Below are 15,792 nucleotides of genomic sequence, written 5' to 3' on the forward strand. Positions count from 1 at the left end.
TTAAACAAATGAGAGCAAATTTGGTTTGATTGACATGAGGGGAAGCCATAATTTGCCCATAGTGTCACAACTAATCTGCATCTGTCTGTGATTTTGGGGAGAGACAGGAACAGCACTTAACCCTGTCAATCAGCCACGCTCCTGAGGGAAACATCTTAGACTTTACAGAGAAAAATACTGCAGGGCTTCCTGGTGTATCATGCACCTCTGGCTGGTTGGTAGGGAGTTGTGGAAGTTGTTTTTCTGTAGAATGTCCTATAAAATAGTTATGTTAAGCAGTGGAGTTTTTAGTCTATAAAAGGGCGTAGAAATTCTAATCAGACTAAACATTTTCCTATATTTTTCTAGTGTTTGTTTTGAATTGTGAAGAATTTTTTTTTCTATAATATTTTTTCATTATTTAAAAATATACGCTACTGTTCAAATGTTTGGATTTGACAAGATTGTCTTTGAAAGAGATGTCCGAGCGCTGCATTTATTTGATAAAAACAGAAAAAACACTAATATTGTGAAATGTGCTGATTTGAAGTCCAATAATTTTTTTATTTATTATTATCAATGTTAAGAATAGTTGTTCTGCTTAATATTTTTGTGGAAACTATCATCTTTTTTCAGGGTTCTTTAAAAAATAAAAATACATAATTTGTTTGAAATAGAAATCTTTTGTAACAGTTTAAAGTCTTTGCTGCCACTTTTGACAAATTTAATACATCCTTTGCTAAATAAAAGTATTAATTCCTTAAGAAATCTTACTGACCCTTTTTGAACAGTAGTGTATATAATATAATCATTTTCTCCACACTAGTTTATTATTGTGGTGTAATATATTTCAGAGTAAACATAAAATAATCTGTGATTGGTCACTTACATATCACTCAGACTCTTGGCTAGAACAAGCTTCTTTGTGAACTGGACCTTTTGCTATTTAGTTGAAATTCTGTGAAACTGCTGGTTGCCTGTCTTTAGGGAATCTGAGAACTGATAGACAGGATGTGGGCCATATGATCTCTGATGAATCTGCTGCATCTGTTCTCTTACACCAGAGCTGAACCAGTCTGCTTTACCAGCAGATGGAGAGTTTCCCTATGCACTCTATGGAAAAGCTCAGATGAGGCTGTGTGTTTAGGTCCGTTCTTTCATTCCAACTCAGATGATGCTTCTATGCCTTTGAGATTTTGCAGAGTAAACAACAAGCAAATGATTCTAATCAAACAACTGTACAAAATCATCATTTGCATCCTATGATGGTGGATATTCTTTTCTGATTTACCATCACATTTCCACTTTTCTAGCATAATCATGTGAAAAAATAAACAAGTACAGACAAGGACGGGCAGGCATGAATTACCATCAACCAGCATGGTTTTTCTTGTGAAGCTTGTTGACCAGTGGAGGCTTTCTGTTTAAGCTTGCAGTTCACCTATAAAAGAAAATGTCAACATTAATTATGATGCCACTCTTTATAAAATGTATACAAATAAAATCATATTTGAAAGAATGTGTCAGGTTTTTTTAATTGTCCACAAAATGAAAGTCAATAGAACCCAATGTTGTCTTGTCATTTGCGCCGTGGACACAAAAGTCAAAACATTCTTTAAAATATTTTATTTTATGTTCTAGATAAGAAAGTCATACAGATTTTGCATGCAAAACACAACATACAGTTGCGATCAAAATTATTCAACCCCCTTGACCTGCAAGACATTTTGCTGCGGTGAACAACATGAAATCAATTCAACACATGCAACAGTAAAGTATTAGAGAAAGTTTTTTAATACACTTTTGAGTGATTCTGAGAATGGAACATTGATGAATCATGATAAAATTCAAACTGGCTCTAAACATTCATGTTCAAAATTATTCAACCCCCTTTGCGCAGAATCTTTTATTCTTTAAAATCACCAATAAACGCTGTCTGTAAATGATTAGAAGCTTCTGTCACCTCTCTACTACAGTTTTGGCCCATTCCTCGCATGAAAACGATTCCAGATCACTGATAATCTTTGGTTTTCACATTGCCACTGCTTTCTTCAAATTCAACCATATATTTGCAATGAGAATTAAGCCTGGAGACTGAACAGGCCACTTAAGAACATTCTATGACTGATCCCTGAACCAAGCAGAAGTAGATTTGGATGTGTACTTTGGGATGACTGTCCTGCAGGAAAGTCCATTGATAATCAGCTTCAGTCTTTGCAACAAAGGCATCACAATTCTTGTCAAAATGGCCTGATACTTCAAAGAATCCATGATTTCGTTCATACAGTCGTGATTTCCACTTCCTGCTACAGTAAAGAAACCCCATAGCAGGACTGATCCACCACCAAGTTTGACAATGGAGATGGTGTTCTTCTGCTCATGAACTTTGCCTGTTTTGCAGCAGACATACCGCTGATCCATGGGTCCAAAAAGTTGCAGTTTGGTCACATCACCCCATAAAACATTCCTCCAGAGCTCCACAGGTCTACACAAATAAATTGTATCAAGTTCAAGATGGCCTTTTGTTCTTCTTGATCAAGAGTGGTATTCTGCAAGATGTCTCAACATGAAGGCCATACTTGTCTAGTGTTCTTCTTACACGCTGCATTGAAATGGTTTCCCTCCTTTCATCGGGTCATTTTGCAAGTCTTTGGCTGTACATTGCAGGTTTTTCTCAGTTGCTCTGATTAAATGTTTTATGATACTGTGCTTTTTCTTCAACACCCTCAAAGGTTTTCTGGTAAAACACACTTTAAACTTAGGGAATAAGGCTGAGAGCTGTGTCTCTAGGAACTTTCAAGTCTTGGAAATCTTCATATAGTCTTAGTCTTTCTAAAGTAATACAATATTTATTTCATTCCCCACCATGCAAATAAGTGATTTAAAAACAGCAATGTTTAATAGGGGTTGAATAATTATGACATAGCAGTATTATTAAAAAATCTTATAACTCAAAAATATGACATTATATATTGACAATATCACTTTTAATATGCCAGTGAACTGTTATAGATGCAATTTTTATTTTATCCTGGATCTTCAGAAAAGCTTGTATTTGTAAAGTACTGCAGTCTCTAGGGGGTTGAGTAATTTTGATTGCAACTGTACATTAGGCTAGTTATTAACAGGGAAGAAGAATGATAGGCTGAATTGTGTGTAATCTTTACAGTTGCCTGTTTTTTATTCATTCATTTGTATTGTAACTGTAAATTCAAGCACATCCCTGCATTTTGTAATAACAAGAGTGTTACATGCCTTGGTGCCAAATACCGTTTAGAGCTATTACCCTCAAAAGCCATTTTTATTAACGAGTCTACAAATCTCAGCCGCCTCTGTACAACTGATTGTGTTAACTTGCTTTGAACAGAATGAGTTTATAATTATTCAAAACTTCAGATTTAATTATTGTTTAAATGAAACTCGCCTGCGTCCTGTCAGGTGAAGTGACGCTCCACGGCTGCTCTGTGTCAAAGCCCGAGAGTTCAGTCCCTGCCGACCGCTGTTTAATTCAGAGTGCACTGTCTGGATAATGGCCTGTAATTGGTTGGTTTTAGCATGGAGATGAAAACCACAGAGAGAGCCTCTCAGCCCTGTTTTAATCAGATAGCATCCATCAGTTCAGCTCGGAGTCTGAAATATCGCAAACCATGTTCTGTTTTTCATTTTTCAGGTCAATTAAAGTGGAGGTGTATGACTGGGACAGAGATGGCAGGTAGAGAAACATTCACATTTGTTTTTTTTCCCACACTACACATTTATGTAATATATTCTCCTATGTACGTTTTTGGTACACCCTACACAAAGGCACTTCTTTTTTCAAATCATATTTTTAACTCGATAACGTAGCTGCAAAATTTCCCTCTAGCTTCCTGTGGTGCTGTCAGCTCTGCTGTAAAATGCCTGGCAGTAACAAATACTGTTCACTCCAGATCTTATAAAAAAAGTTCAAATCCATCTATCTTCATCATCACAGACCGTAAGAGTCTCATTGTTGTTCTTTGTGCTTCAGTCATGATTTTATCGGGGAGTTCACCACCAGCTACAGAGAGCTCTCTCGTGGTCAGAGTCAGTTCAACGTGTACGAGGTGAGTTCACTGAAGCAGATACTGATCCATTGATCACCAGAGGCTTTGCTGTATTCAGATAAAAGAGTGATTCTAGATTCATGAATTTATGGTGTCAGAGAAGAAATAAAAATGTTTGTGTATGTAAGCTTAAATTTGTTTGTTTTTTCACCGATAAGTTTTATAATTTTTGTTGCTGTTGTTTTATAATGATAAAATATATGCATTATATAAAATGTGTATAATATGTTTATGTAAACATTTTACCTAATATGTATGGGTATATATGTATACAGTACCACTTTGTGAACCCCTTGCAGAATCTGTGAAAATTTGAATAATTTTAACAAAATATTAGAGATCTTACATAATGCATGTTTTTTTTTTATTTAGTACTGTCCTGAGTAAGATATTTTACATAAAAGATATTTACATTTAGTCCACAAGACAAAAATTCAATTAAATGTGTTTTTGATCTAGATTTAAACAGAGAGAGTGTGTCTGAACCCCGAAAATTATCAGGAAGGCTATTCCAGAGTTTGGGAGCCAAATGTGAAAAAGCTCTACCTCCTTTAGTGGATTTTGCTATTCTAGGTACTACCAAAAGTCCAGTGTTTTGTGACCTTAGGGTGCGTGATGGGTTGTAGCGTGGTAGAAGACTAGTTAGGTACGCAGGAGCTAAACCATTTAGGGCCTTATAGGTAAGTAATGATAATTTGTAACTGATACGGAACTTAATAGGTAGCCAGTGCAGAGACTGTACAATTGGGGTAATATGGTAATATTTTCTTGACCCGGTAAGGACTCTAGCTGCTGCATTTTGGATTACCTGTAGCTTGTTTATTGACGAAGCAGGACAACCACCTAGAAGTGCATTACAATAGTCCAGTCTAGAGGTCATGAATGCATGAACTAGCTTTTCTGCATCAGAAACAGATAACATGTTTCGTAGCTTGCCAATGTTTCTAAGATGGAAGAATGATGTTTTTGTAATATGGGAAATATGGTTTTCAAAAGAAGTTGCTGTCTAATATAACACCCAGATTTTTTTACTGTAGAGGAAGTAACAATACAATACTATGGAAACTAAACAAGAGTCCCTTGTTTGTTCTGAACAGTTAAACTGAGCACTTTCTTCAGAAAAATCCTCCATGTTCTGCAGATTCTTTTGCATATTTGAACCCTTTTCAGCAGTGACTGTATGATTTTTGAAATCCATATTTTTACACTGAGGAGAATTGACTGTTCAGAAGTAACAAGGGACTCGTAAACAACCATCACAAAAAAAAAAAAAAAAACAGTCATAGATCATCCAGGTAACCACACACCGTATTAAGACCCAAGGGTTCACAAACTTTGGAATGGGGTTATTTGAATAATTTCAGCAATTTTTTTTTTTGTCTTGTGGACTAAATGTAAAAAAATTATGTAAAGTATCTTACTCAGGAAAGTACTAAATAATAAATAACATGCATTTTGTATAATCTCTCTTATTTTGTTAAAATCACCCACATTTTCAAAGATTCTGCAAATCACAAACACAAAAGGGTTCACAAACGTTCAAGCGGCACTGTATATGTATGTGTATATGTGTGCCCCTGGACCACAAAATGAAATTGAAAGATTCATATATGAAGATTCGTCGATAAATAAGCTTTTCATTGATGTATGGCTTGTTAGGATAGGACAATATTTGGCTGATATACAATATCTGGAAATCTGTAATCTGAGGGTGCAAAAAAATTATAAATATTGAGAAAAATCACCATTAAAATGTTCCAAATGAAGTTCTTAGCAATGCATATTAATAATCAAAAATACGTTTTGATATATTTACAGTTGGGAATTTACAATATCTTCATGGAACATGATCTTTACTTAAATACCATATAGAATTTTTTGGCATAAAATAAAAATGTATGATTTTGACCCATACAATATATTCTTGGCTATTGCTTTAAATATACCCATGCTCCTTATTACTTATTAGCCCAGCGGTGGGGTCAGGGGGTGGTGACTGGTGAGATGTTCTGCAGGAGTGTGACAGTCCCAGTGGTGTGCTGAAAGGATCTGGGGTTTCCTGGGGATTGAGTTGGACAAACAACACTAGAAGCTGCGGTGTCGGTTCAGTTAAACCTCAATCCATACAAATCACATCATCTGTGTCCTGGTTTCCAAACTGTTAGCTAAGGTTGAAGTTCTTAGCAATGCATATTGATAAACAAAAATTACGTTTTGATATATACAGTGGGGAATTTACAAAATATCTTCATGGAACATGATCTTTACTTAATGTCCTATTGATTTTTGCCATAAAATAAAAATGTATCATTTTGACCCTTACAATGTATTGTTGTCTATTGCTACAAATATACCCATGCTACTTATGACTGGTTTTGTGGTCCAGGGACACACACACAAACACACACTTTGTGGTTTATGGGAACTCTCCAAGGCATACTAGTTTTTATACTGTACAAACTGTATTTTCCATTACCAACTCTACACCTAAACCTACCCCTTACAGAAAACTACTGGCAATTTCTGAATTTCATAAACACCGTTTGTATGTTTTTTTTTAAGCCTTTCGTTTCATGGGAACACAGGAAGCGTCCTCATAAACCATGTTTACATTGTAGTACCCTACACATTTGTGTCCTCATAAACCATATATACTAGCACGCACACACACACACACACACACACACACACACACACACACACACCTGGGTTACATGATTACATGATTTCCACTCATTTTAGGTAATGTATTCAGGCTTCTTTTAAGACAACTACTACTTACTACTACTACTATTATTATTATTATTATTATTATTATTATGTTTTGTTATAATGTTTGTATTATTTTATATAATATTAATAATACTGTAATAATAATGTTTTAATGCTGTGCTGACCATACCGACAACTTGTACCAGCCATGTTGGATATGGTTTTTAGTTAATAATGAACAAAAAAATATGTTGTACATGCATAAACTAATGTTTTATCTAAGAAGCTGAGTTTTCATTTGCACTGAGTTGGATTTTCTTAATATCTGTTCCATGAGAGATTCAGCAAGCAATGAAAAATTGCACCATTTCGAGTCTCCCTTATTTGCTCTCTGTGATTATCACACTTTGTCTGCCAGCAAGTACAGCAGCGGCAAATGAGTTTGAGAGATTGCTTTTGATGGTTTATGGAAGAGAGAGAGAAAAAAACAATGCGTCCAATGCATGACAGGGTACAAAGCGAGTGTTTATGTGAGAAAGGAGGAGAGAGTAACAGATAGCTATGTAGAGGTGAGGAGTGTGTATAATGTGTTGTGTGTGTGTGTGTGTGCATTAGCCCAGTGGTGGGGTGAGGGGGTGGTGAGATGTTCTGCAGGAGTGTGACAGTCCCAGTGGTGTGCTGAAAGGATCTGGGGTTTCCTGGGGATTGAGTTGGACAAACAACACTAGAAGCTGCGGTGTCGGTTCAGTTAAACCCCAATCCATACAAATCACATCATCTGTGTCCTGGTTTCCAAACTGTTAGCTAAGGTTGCGTATGTAACCGAGCTGAACTGGATTTCTCAAAGCATCTGAACACTTAGATCAGTTGTGTCTTTAAAAGCAAGTGGGACAGAAATGACTGGGAATGATCCAGCAGCAGAGCTCTCTAACTTCTCTTCTTTTGGACAAGTAATGGGTCTAATAAGAACCATTTTCTCTCATTCTCTGTCTCTCAAACACTCCCACGAAATTATGTGTCATTTGTACTCTTTTTCAGGTGGTAAACCCTAAAAAGAAACTCAAAAAGAGGAGATACATCAACTCTGGCACAGTGAGTAGTGAATTTGCTTGCCTAAAATCCTGCACAAAATCAGTATTTTTGTCTTGTTTTCCAGCACAAACATTTAAACATGCTAAACTTACCTTAGAAGTACTACTGCATAACATAAGATTTATTTTCAATATATCTTAAATTAAGTTTACATTTCTTATCACGCTGTCAAATATTTTTTTCTTGCTTCAAGAAAATGTAACTAAATTCTGTCATTAGTTATGCCTAAAACAAGAAAAAAGAATATTTGTTCAACATAATAAAAATAATTCAAGAGATGTTCTCTAATAACAAGTTCTCGTTTTTCAGAACAATGGTACTCTCTCTTTAGTACCATTGTTATTTAAGTATTATTTCTAGATTTATTAACATTTTAAAATTAGCTCATAGAAATATATATTTCTATACATACATATAGTTAACAATAACAGAACAATTTTGCATCTCAAGTGAATTTTGTCCTGTTTCCAGGATGTTTATATCTTTTTTTTACTAGAAAACTAGAGAAAAACACTGAAAACAAAGAGCTTTATGCATTGCATTCACTGCATTCTTACATAGATGAATTTTGTCCAGCTGAATTCCACAAAGACTCTGAACGTCTGGATATTATTCAGATAAATTACTTGAGAATCTGAGATCCGAGTCCCCTGACTGAATAGTGCTTTCTGTTTCATCCTCTGATAAGGTGAGCAGTGAGGAAGTAATATTGGAGGTCCGGGTTGATAACAGTGATTGATGATCCACAAAGACTCTCCGCATTGACTGCCATGAATTGGCTTTGAGATTGTAATCAAAACTCAAATGAATAGTCCATCACCTGTCTTCCTCCCAACATGGAAAGATTCTGGTTGTCTAATGACAGTACTAATGAAAAAGACTGTGTGGCCTTGACAGCTGAGAGAAGAGTCTTTGCATAATGCCATGATGGATTGTTTCGTTGCAGATGTGGTTTGTGATCATATGCTGTTCTTTGTTGCTCAATTACCCAGGTGACACTGCTTTCATTCTCGGTGGAGGCCGAACACACGTTCCTGGACTACATCAAAGCAGGGTACGGACGAAAATACACACAATCACCCTGTGGTGTGTAAGCGTATGTACTGAACAGTATTAAGACTTTTCTAAAATTCTTCTGAAATCACAGTGTCACAACATGTAATTTTTGTAAACATTCTCAGCGGATGTAAAGGTCAGAATCTTGATGAAGCCATCAGGATGTTATCACAGTAATGGCGTCAAACAGCTCATCACACAGCTTTGGCAAGGAGCTCCGGTAAACAAGACCTGAGTAACCCCTTAAATGTTAAACCAGAACAACAAACACAGCTATTGTCGTAGCTACTGTAATCAGCATTCAGGGGTTGCCAGGTCCTCTTCAGTTTGCACTGATGAAAGGCTGGCCTTGTGCATGGATGCCAGTAGTGTGGAAGACATCTCCGAGCCGTCGACCTTATACTGTGGTCTGATCCATTGATATGTCTGGCATTAGGAAGTATGACCTGCTGTCAACTCTGTGTCTGTTATCTCTGACATAAAGCCTGCTCCCTAAACCTGAAAAATGCTGCACTGACAGGCAGTATCAGGATGTAGGAAGACATCAGAGTATTTCTGAATCCTGCCTGTTAAGATACTTCATTCAAATCAGTTTTTAAAGTTAGTGATTTATCCTGTGTGTATACTGAAAAAACAAACAAACAAATATATAAATATAAACTGGTTAAAATAATTTTTTATAATAATAATAAATGTTCTTTTCAACTTTCATTTCATCAAAGAATCTTAAAATATAAAGTAACACAACGGTTTTCAATGTTTCTTGAGAACCAAATCAGAGTATCAGAATGATTTCTTAAATATCATGAGACACTGGCTGCTGATAATTCAGCCTGGCTGTCACGGTAATAAATTACATTTTCAAAAAGGTTAAGATAGAAAACAGCTACTTTCAGTTGTTACATTTTTTTTCTTAATAATAATACTGTTTTTACAGTACTTTTGATCAAATAATTTCAACCTTGTTGAGAATAAGACTTCTATCAACCCTAAACATTTGAGTGCTAGCATGTAAGTCTATTTATATTAATAAAGTAATTTTAATTGTTAAATAATATAATTTTTGGAGGGGTTTACAGTATTATTTTTATTAAGCATTTGCCTTGATGTTTCTAAAGCTTTTTAAAATTTGTTCTAGATCATTATTGTGATGCAATTCATATTAGATATCCTCATTGACCTATCAGAGAGTAGTTGGTTAAAGAAAGAAAACTGGTTTGCAACCTGTCTGTTTTGTTGAGTGAGTGATGCCTGGCTCTCTGTCTTTGAATGGTTCATGGATGAGATTCAACAATCAGCATAAAATCAGATTCACCTGCTTTATCGGCTGTAATGTGTGACTGCAACAGCAAGCAATTAATCCGATAACCGTGCTTAGTGGCTTGAATGTTCTGCTCTCTCCAGCCTTTTGTGATCCAATATTGATAAGTTCCTGCCATGGTTCCTGTCCCACAGCTAAAGACTAGTGTGTCTCATCCTGCTGGAGACAGATATCACCCAGTATCTCTCACTCTGTCTGTCAGTCAGGCTGTGCTGTTTAAGAGATTGAGAGAGGGAGCAACAATGTTTCTAGCTCTGGACTTGACTTTGGTGTTGTGGCCTGGGTGGTTAGTAAATTTACTGTTTTACTGTTTTTGTCTCAATATCTTGTGCTGTGGTACCTCAAAACACAATTGTTCAGCTACCTGTTGGCAAGCATTGCCAAATAGTTTTTTTCCCCTTGTTTTAAACATAAAACCAACAAACAGTTGTGAGGATTACGTGTAAAACACCTCACCAAAGCTGCATTTATTTGATGAATAAACATTAAAAACTGTCAGATTGTAACAATTAAACAATTTTTTTTCTGTTTTAATATATTTTATAATGTAATTTATTCCTGGGATGTCAAAGCTGAAATTTCAGCATCATTCCTCCAGTTTTCAGTGTCACATAATCCTTCAGAAATCATTGTAATAAGCTGATTTGCTGCTCAAGAAACATGTTTTGCAGATTTGTAAAAAATGTGATACATTTTTGATACATTTGATGAATAGAAATGTCAAAATAACAGCAGTAAAAATCTTTTGTAACATTATAAATGTCTTTACTTTCACTTGTGATCAAGTTAATGCATCCCTGCTGAGTAATAGTATTATTTCTTTATGAAAAATAAATTTGGCGTCTCCAATATTTTGAAATCTTAAGGCTGTTTAGATTTATTTACCGAAAAACAAGTGTTTTACAGTTAAAGAGGTTGGTGATTTAATATATTTTATTATCATGTATCTACACTCTCAAGAAAAAGAAAAAAAAAAACCTGTTTTCAAAATGGACCATTTATGCACTAATATGTATGCTTCGGGGATAAATAAGGTACAAAGGTGTGCTTTTTCAAAGGTATCACTCCAATGACAGCTTTTGCACCTGAGAGTGTTGGGTTTATTAAAATAAATGTGGCAAATGTCTAAAAATAAAAAACTGAGAGGCAGAGTAATAAAGCAAGCGAGAACGTAAACAGTCTATGATCTGTGAGTATCCAAAGACATGGCTGACCTTTCACACTGGAGTAATCTATATCTCTCTGATATCGCCCTGTGTGCCACGTTCAGTTCACACTGACTCCGATCACTCTGTCCACACTCAAACTGCTTTCTGTCAGGTTTTCACCTTTATTATTTTTCTCCATCAGACTCTGACCTTTAATATTGACGCTGAAAGCAGACCTTTGTATGGATTTCCCATTGCTACATGTTTCATTCACTTTCCTCTTTACAAAGAGGACTATACATAACCCTATTTCGTTCTTAAATCATCATATCCTGGTTCAGAGAGTGAGATGGATTCTCTTTTTACTGCTGCGAATGAGTGAAAGAATCATGTCTTAAGAGAGAAGTTAATTATAGTGCAGGTCATAAAGGTAGCTCTCAGAGTTAATGTAAAATTTAAAACCTTTTTCCGAGGACCTTATTAAATGTTTAATCATGTTTTTGAAAAGAAATGAACTGCATGGAAGAACTTCTGTCTGGATTGTTAATCACATTTACATTAGGCTCAACATTTATTCATAGAAAAATATTTAAAAGAATGTTTAACAGTCTTATTAAACAAACTAGAAACAATCTAGACACAAATGAGATGATTGTTGACAAACTTAGAAGTAAAACAGATTCAATTTTAGAGTAGTATAGCTCAGATTATTTAGTTTTGGAAGAATTTGTTGAGAAATCTTTGACTATTGAGCAGTTAAACTGAACACAGTTTGTGATATTGTTGAGATCTCCTCTGAAACCCTTAAAGGAAAAGATTATGGGGACTTGAGAAACGGTCTCCATTGATCTCCACTATTTTGATTGATCTATTTCATTGCTGGCAAAGTGAAATCGTTAAGATTAGATTTGTGATTCATTTCCAGTGGGAGATACAGTAGAAAGAGACACAAGTACCTTTTCATGGAAATGTGATGCTTTTGATTTTTCTTTGTTTTGTTTTTTTTTTTCTCAAGTAAAGCACTTTTTTTTATAGGTGATTAGATCTTTAGAGGTCTCTTGAAGTCATCAGATTGCACTTCATCCTGGGCCAGAGTGAGATATTGTGTAAAATGTCATTGAAGAACTCATGAGGGGAATCTAGCTTTAGAAAGACACAAGACACTCATAACCATAAAGCGAAGAAATACCAAACTACCGCATTGCAGAGATGTGTGAGTTCATGGATCAAGTTGCACATTAGTACATTTACAAAATATATTTATATAAAAAAATCTGTCAGTGCTTTTTGCATTCATTGGATCAAAAGTGTTAATTTATCATAAATGTAAAACACATTTGTCTGCACTGTTGCTAATGTGACAGTCACAATCCCATCATTCTATATCATTCTAGTCTAGCTAGGGTTTTTTCACTCCTATAGATGACATTCAGAATTCCAGCATTAAGATAAATGTTCTTCATATAAAAGCTCCGGTCCAAAAGCTCTCGGAGGTTTCTTGTCTCCACTAAAGGAGCTGTTGAGGTTCCCGGTATAATGCAGATTAATGCACCAGTCCCAGCTTTGTGCCTGGAGATATCAGTGATAATAAAAATAAATAAATAACCTTGAGATAGACTGGTAAAAAGAAATGAAGATAAAAGAGCATAAACAGTGCTTGTTAATCACTATTGTGCTGCACCCCCCCCCCCCCCCCCCCCTTCCTGTTTATATTGTGCTGTGTTAAATAATAATAATAAAGGCTTGTAAAAAGGATTCAGTTTTTTGGTCCTCAACCAAGGTCTTTGCATAAACACAATACCCCTGTGTTGCATATGAATATGATTTGGCCCGAATCATTGGATTTTTGAAATACATAATTACTCTCTGCTGACCCATCACTGATGAATCAGCTCTTAGGAAAACATCTCGCTGCAGGGGTTGTGTTTGAATGACAGCTGTAGACGCATGTTGATCAGGGCCTTCTTTGAAATGTTTTTTTCCCCATTTCGTTTTTGCGTTTTACCCACTCGCATCAGAGGATAGTGTCTTTGTGTGTGTGTGCAAATGTTTCATAAATATTCACTGACTTCAGACTCCATGCTTTCCGACATTCTCGTCCAGAGCTCACTTCTCATTTGCACTGAGAGCACAGAGTTCATGCTGAAAGGGGAGAGCCATTGAGATTCAGATGTTAGATGTCATTATGATATTTTTCAGCGCTTCAGAGGTTAGCTGTACAAGTGTTCTGTACTCCCATCAGCAGCAGAAAAACTTGTTTGTCAGTTCAATTGTGCAGGTGTTCAGATTGTTTTCTGTGAGGTCAGTGCTTTCTGTTCATGTAAAGGCAGATAAAGAGGAAAACAAAAGCAAACTAAACAAAAATGGTTGTTATTCAATTCAATGTGTCATGGCCATTTAAAATGCCAGTATTAACAAGATTTTCACATATTTTCACAATAGATATTGTACCAAAGCAGTTTTACAAAGGATAATGCTTTCTGAGTGAGACGAAATATTTGGACCTATGTATGCTTACGTTTTTATGCTTATTTATTTGTATTCATTTTTTTATTATTATTATTATTTTTTTACATTGTATTGAGATACGACAGTAGAAAACTAACTGGGACATTTTTATTTTTTTGTTTATTTATTTATGTGCCATGGGAGCATTGCTTTAATTCCAGTGAAATTTACAGTATCTTGAACCTGGAATAAACTGAAACAGTGAAAATGAAAAATAATAATACTAATAAATATTTTGTGACTAATAAGTTATTAAATGACAAATAAAATGTATAAAAATATGCCATTTTTACTTGTAGATTTTGGACTCCACTGTATATAATACACTGATATACATTATAAAATTTCTTCTTTGGATTGCTTGAATGAAATTGTAATCCAAAGGGCTGTTATTTAAAAGATACGTCCCTGCACTGTGCACTGATGCCCATTGAACTCTAGCTATCAGAATCAGTGGGTAATCACTGGCTCCATACTGTGTCTAGTGAATGTACTGTCCTCCAGCCAGTCTCTCTGCATGATAAGCATCAGTAATACAGAACTAAATGGGAGTTCCCACTGGTTACAGTATAGGAGCATAGGAGCTGTGACCAAATATGTGATGTTTGGCGGTTTTGTATGTGGAATTCTTCCTCGACTGCTGTTCTGAGACCAGTTTCACTGTTGCCCTTTAAAAAATGAGGAACAAGAAGTGGGTTTACATAGATGTTGGATCTGCCCACAAGGCAGAGTTGATTGTGAGGAACGTCTGGCTGCTGAGCGGGTGGTTGGCTGTCTGCCTGTCAGGTGAGAGAGACGACAGTGCAGGGCTGCGGATGGTAATTACACCAACCTCTCGAACAGCGGGAGTGGAAACATTGGAGTGTTTTCAAGCTGGAAATGTGATCTGTGCCACAATTTGGGGTGAATCAGGATCTATCACCTTTGTTAAGCCTCACCCTCAGGTTCTCACATCTGTAATGTGTGAAAATGTCGGCTTATATTGAAATTCTTTCATTTGATATTCTTACGTTCTCCTTTTTCTCTCTCTCTCTCTAGCACTCAGATCCATTTCACAGTGGCCATTGACTTCACTGCGTCCAATGGTAAGGATCATTTTTTTTCAGTGTTGATTGGATTGGTTGGTTGATTGATTGGACAGAATCAGATTTTGCCTTAATTTATGATTTGTCTCTCTCTTTAAACTCTAGGGAACCCTTCTCAGTCTACCTCCCTGCATTACATGAACCCCTATCAGATGAACGCGTATGCCATGGCGTTGAAGGCCGTGGGCGAGATCATTCAGGACTATGACAGCGATAAGATGTTTCCTGCATTGGGCTTTGGAGCCAAGCTTCCTCCTGATGGCCGGGTTTCCCATGAATTTCCCCTGGTACCTGTTTCCTAGATATGATAGATTATGTGACACTCTGAGTAATGTTGGTTTGTGAATTTTAATGTGTGAGGGTATCTATGGTTGTTTTGAAGTATTTATTTAGTTGTTTGCACATATGTTGGTGATATTGTAATTAGAAATGCTCGGTTAAATCTGTTTAATGTGTAAATAAGGCTCTCCTGACACTCCTGCTCATTAACGTTACCCAAGCATTCATGATGTGTGTGTGCCAAACCCTCATCTCGTCGAGCATTTTGAATCTCTTAATTAGTTTTCGCTCGCTCTTTCTCTTTTAGTCCTCCGTCAGCTACTCCTCCTTCCACCTCTTTCTCCCTGTGCTGGAACTTAGGATCATGACTGTCCATTTTCATTCTTGCTGCTTCACTTTTCAAGTATCACTGTCCTTAGAGCATGAATAATTATCTAATGATGAATCATAAAATACCGAACAGATTCTGAGATCCCTAAGGCCGCCACACTAGAGAAAGTTTTGATGGTACGTTTAAAGAATATGAA

At 36.0% G+C, this 15,792-nt stretch overlaps 1 protein-coding gene across 2 annotated transcripts in view; it reads left to right on the plus strand.

Moving 5' to 3' along the window:
- The window catches only part of LOC127962906 (copine-5), a 68,415-nt gene that overhangs the window by 39,746 nt on the left and 12,877 nt on the right, over positions 1-15,792 (plus strand). For both annotated transcript variants that reach the window (XM_052562505.1, XM_052562506.1), the window contains 6 exons: positions 3,650-3,691; positions 3,989-4,064; positions 7,815-7,868; positions 8,861-8,922; positions 14,940-14,986; positions 15,092-15,273. In XM_052562505.1, coding sequence (XP_052418465.1) covers positions 3,650-3,691; positions 3,989-4,064; positions 7,815-7,868; positions 8,861-8,922; positions 14,940-14,986; positions 15,092-15,273 — 463 coding nt within the window. The remainder of the gene's footprint in view (positions 1-3,649; positions 3,692-3,988; positions 4,065-7,814; positions 7,869-8,860; positions 8,923-14,939; positions 14,987-15,091; positions 15,274-15,792) is intronic.

The sequence above is a fragment of the Carassius gibelio genome, chromosome B8 (genome assembly GCF_023724105.1).
Source record: "Carassius gibelio isolate Cgi1373 ecotype wild population from Czech Republic chromosome B8, carGib1.2-hapl.c, whole genome shotgun sequence".
Classification (NCBI taxonomy): Eukaryota; Metazoa; Chordata; class Actinopteri; order Cypriniformes; family Cyprinidae; genus Carassius; species Carassius gibelio.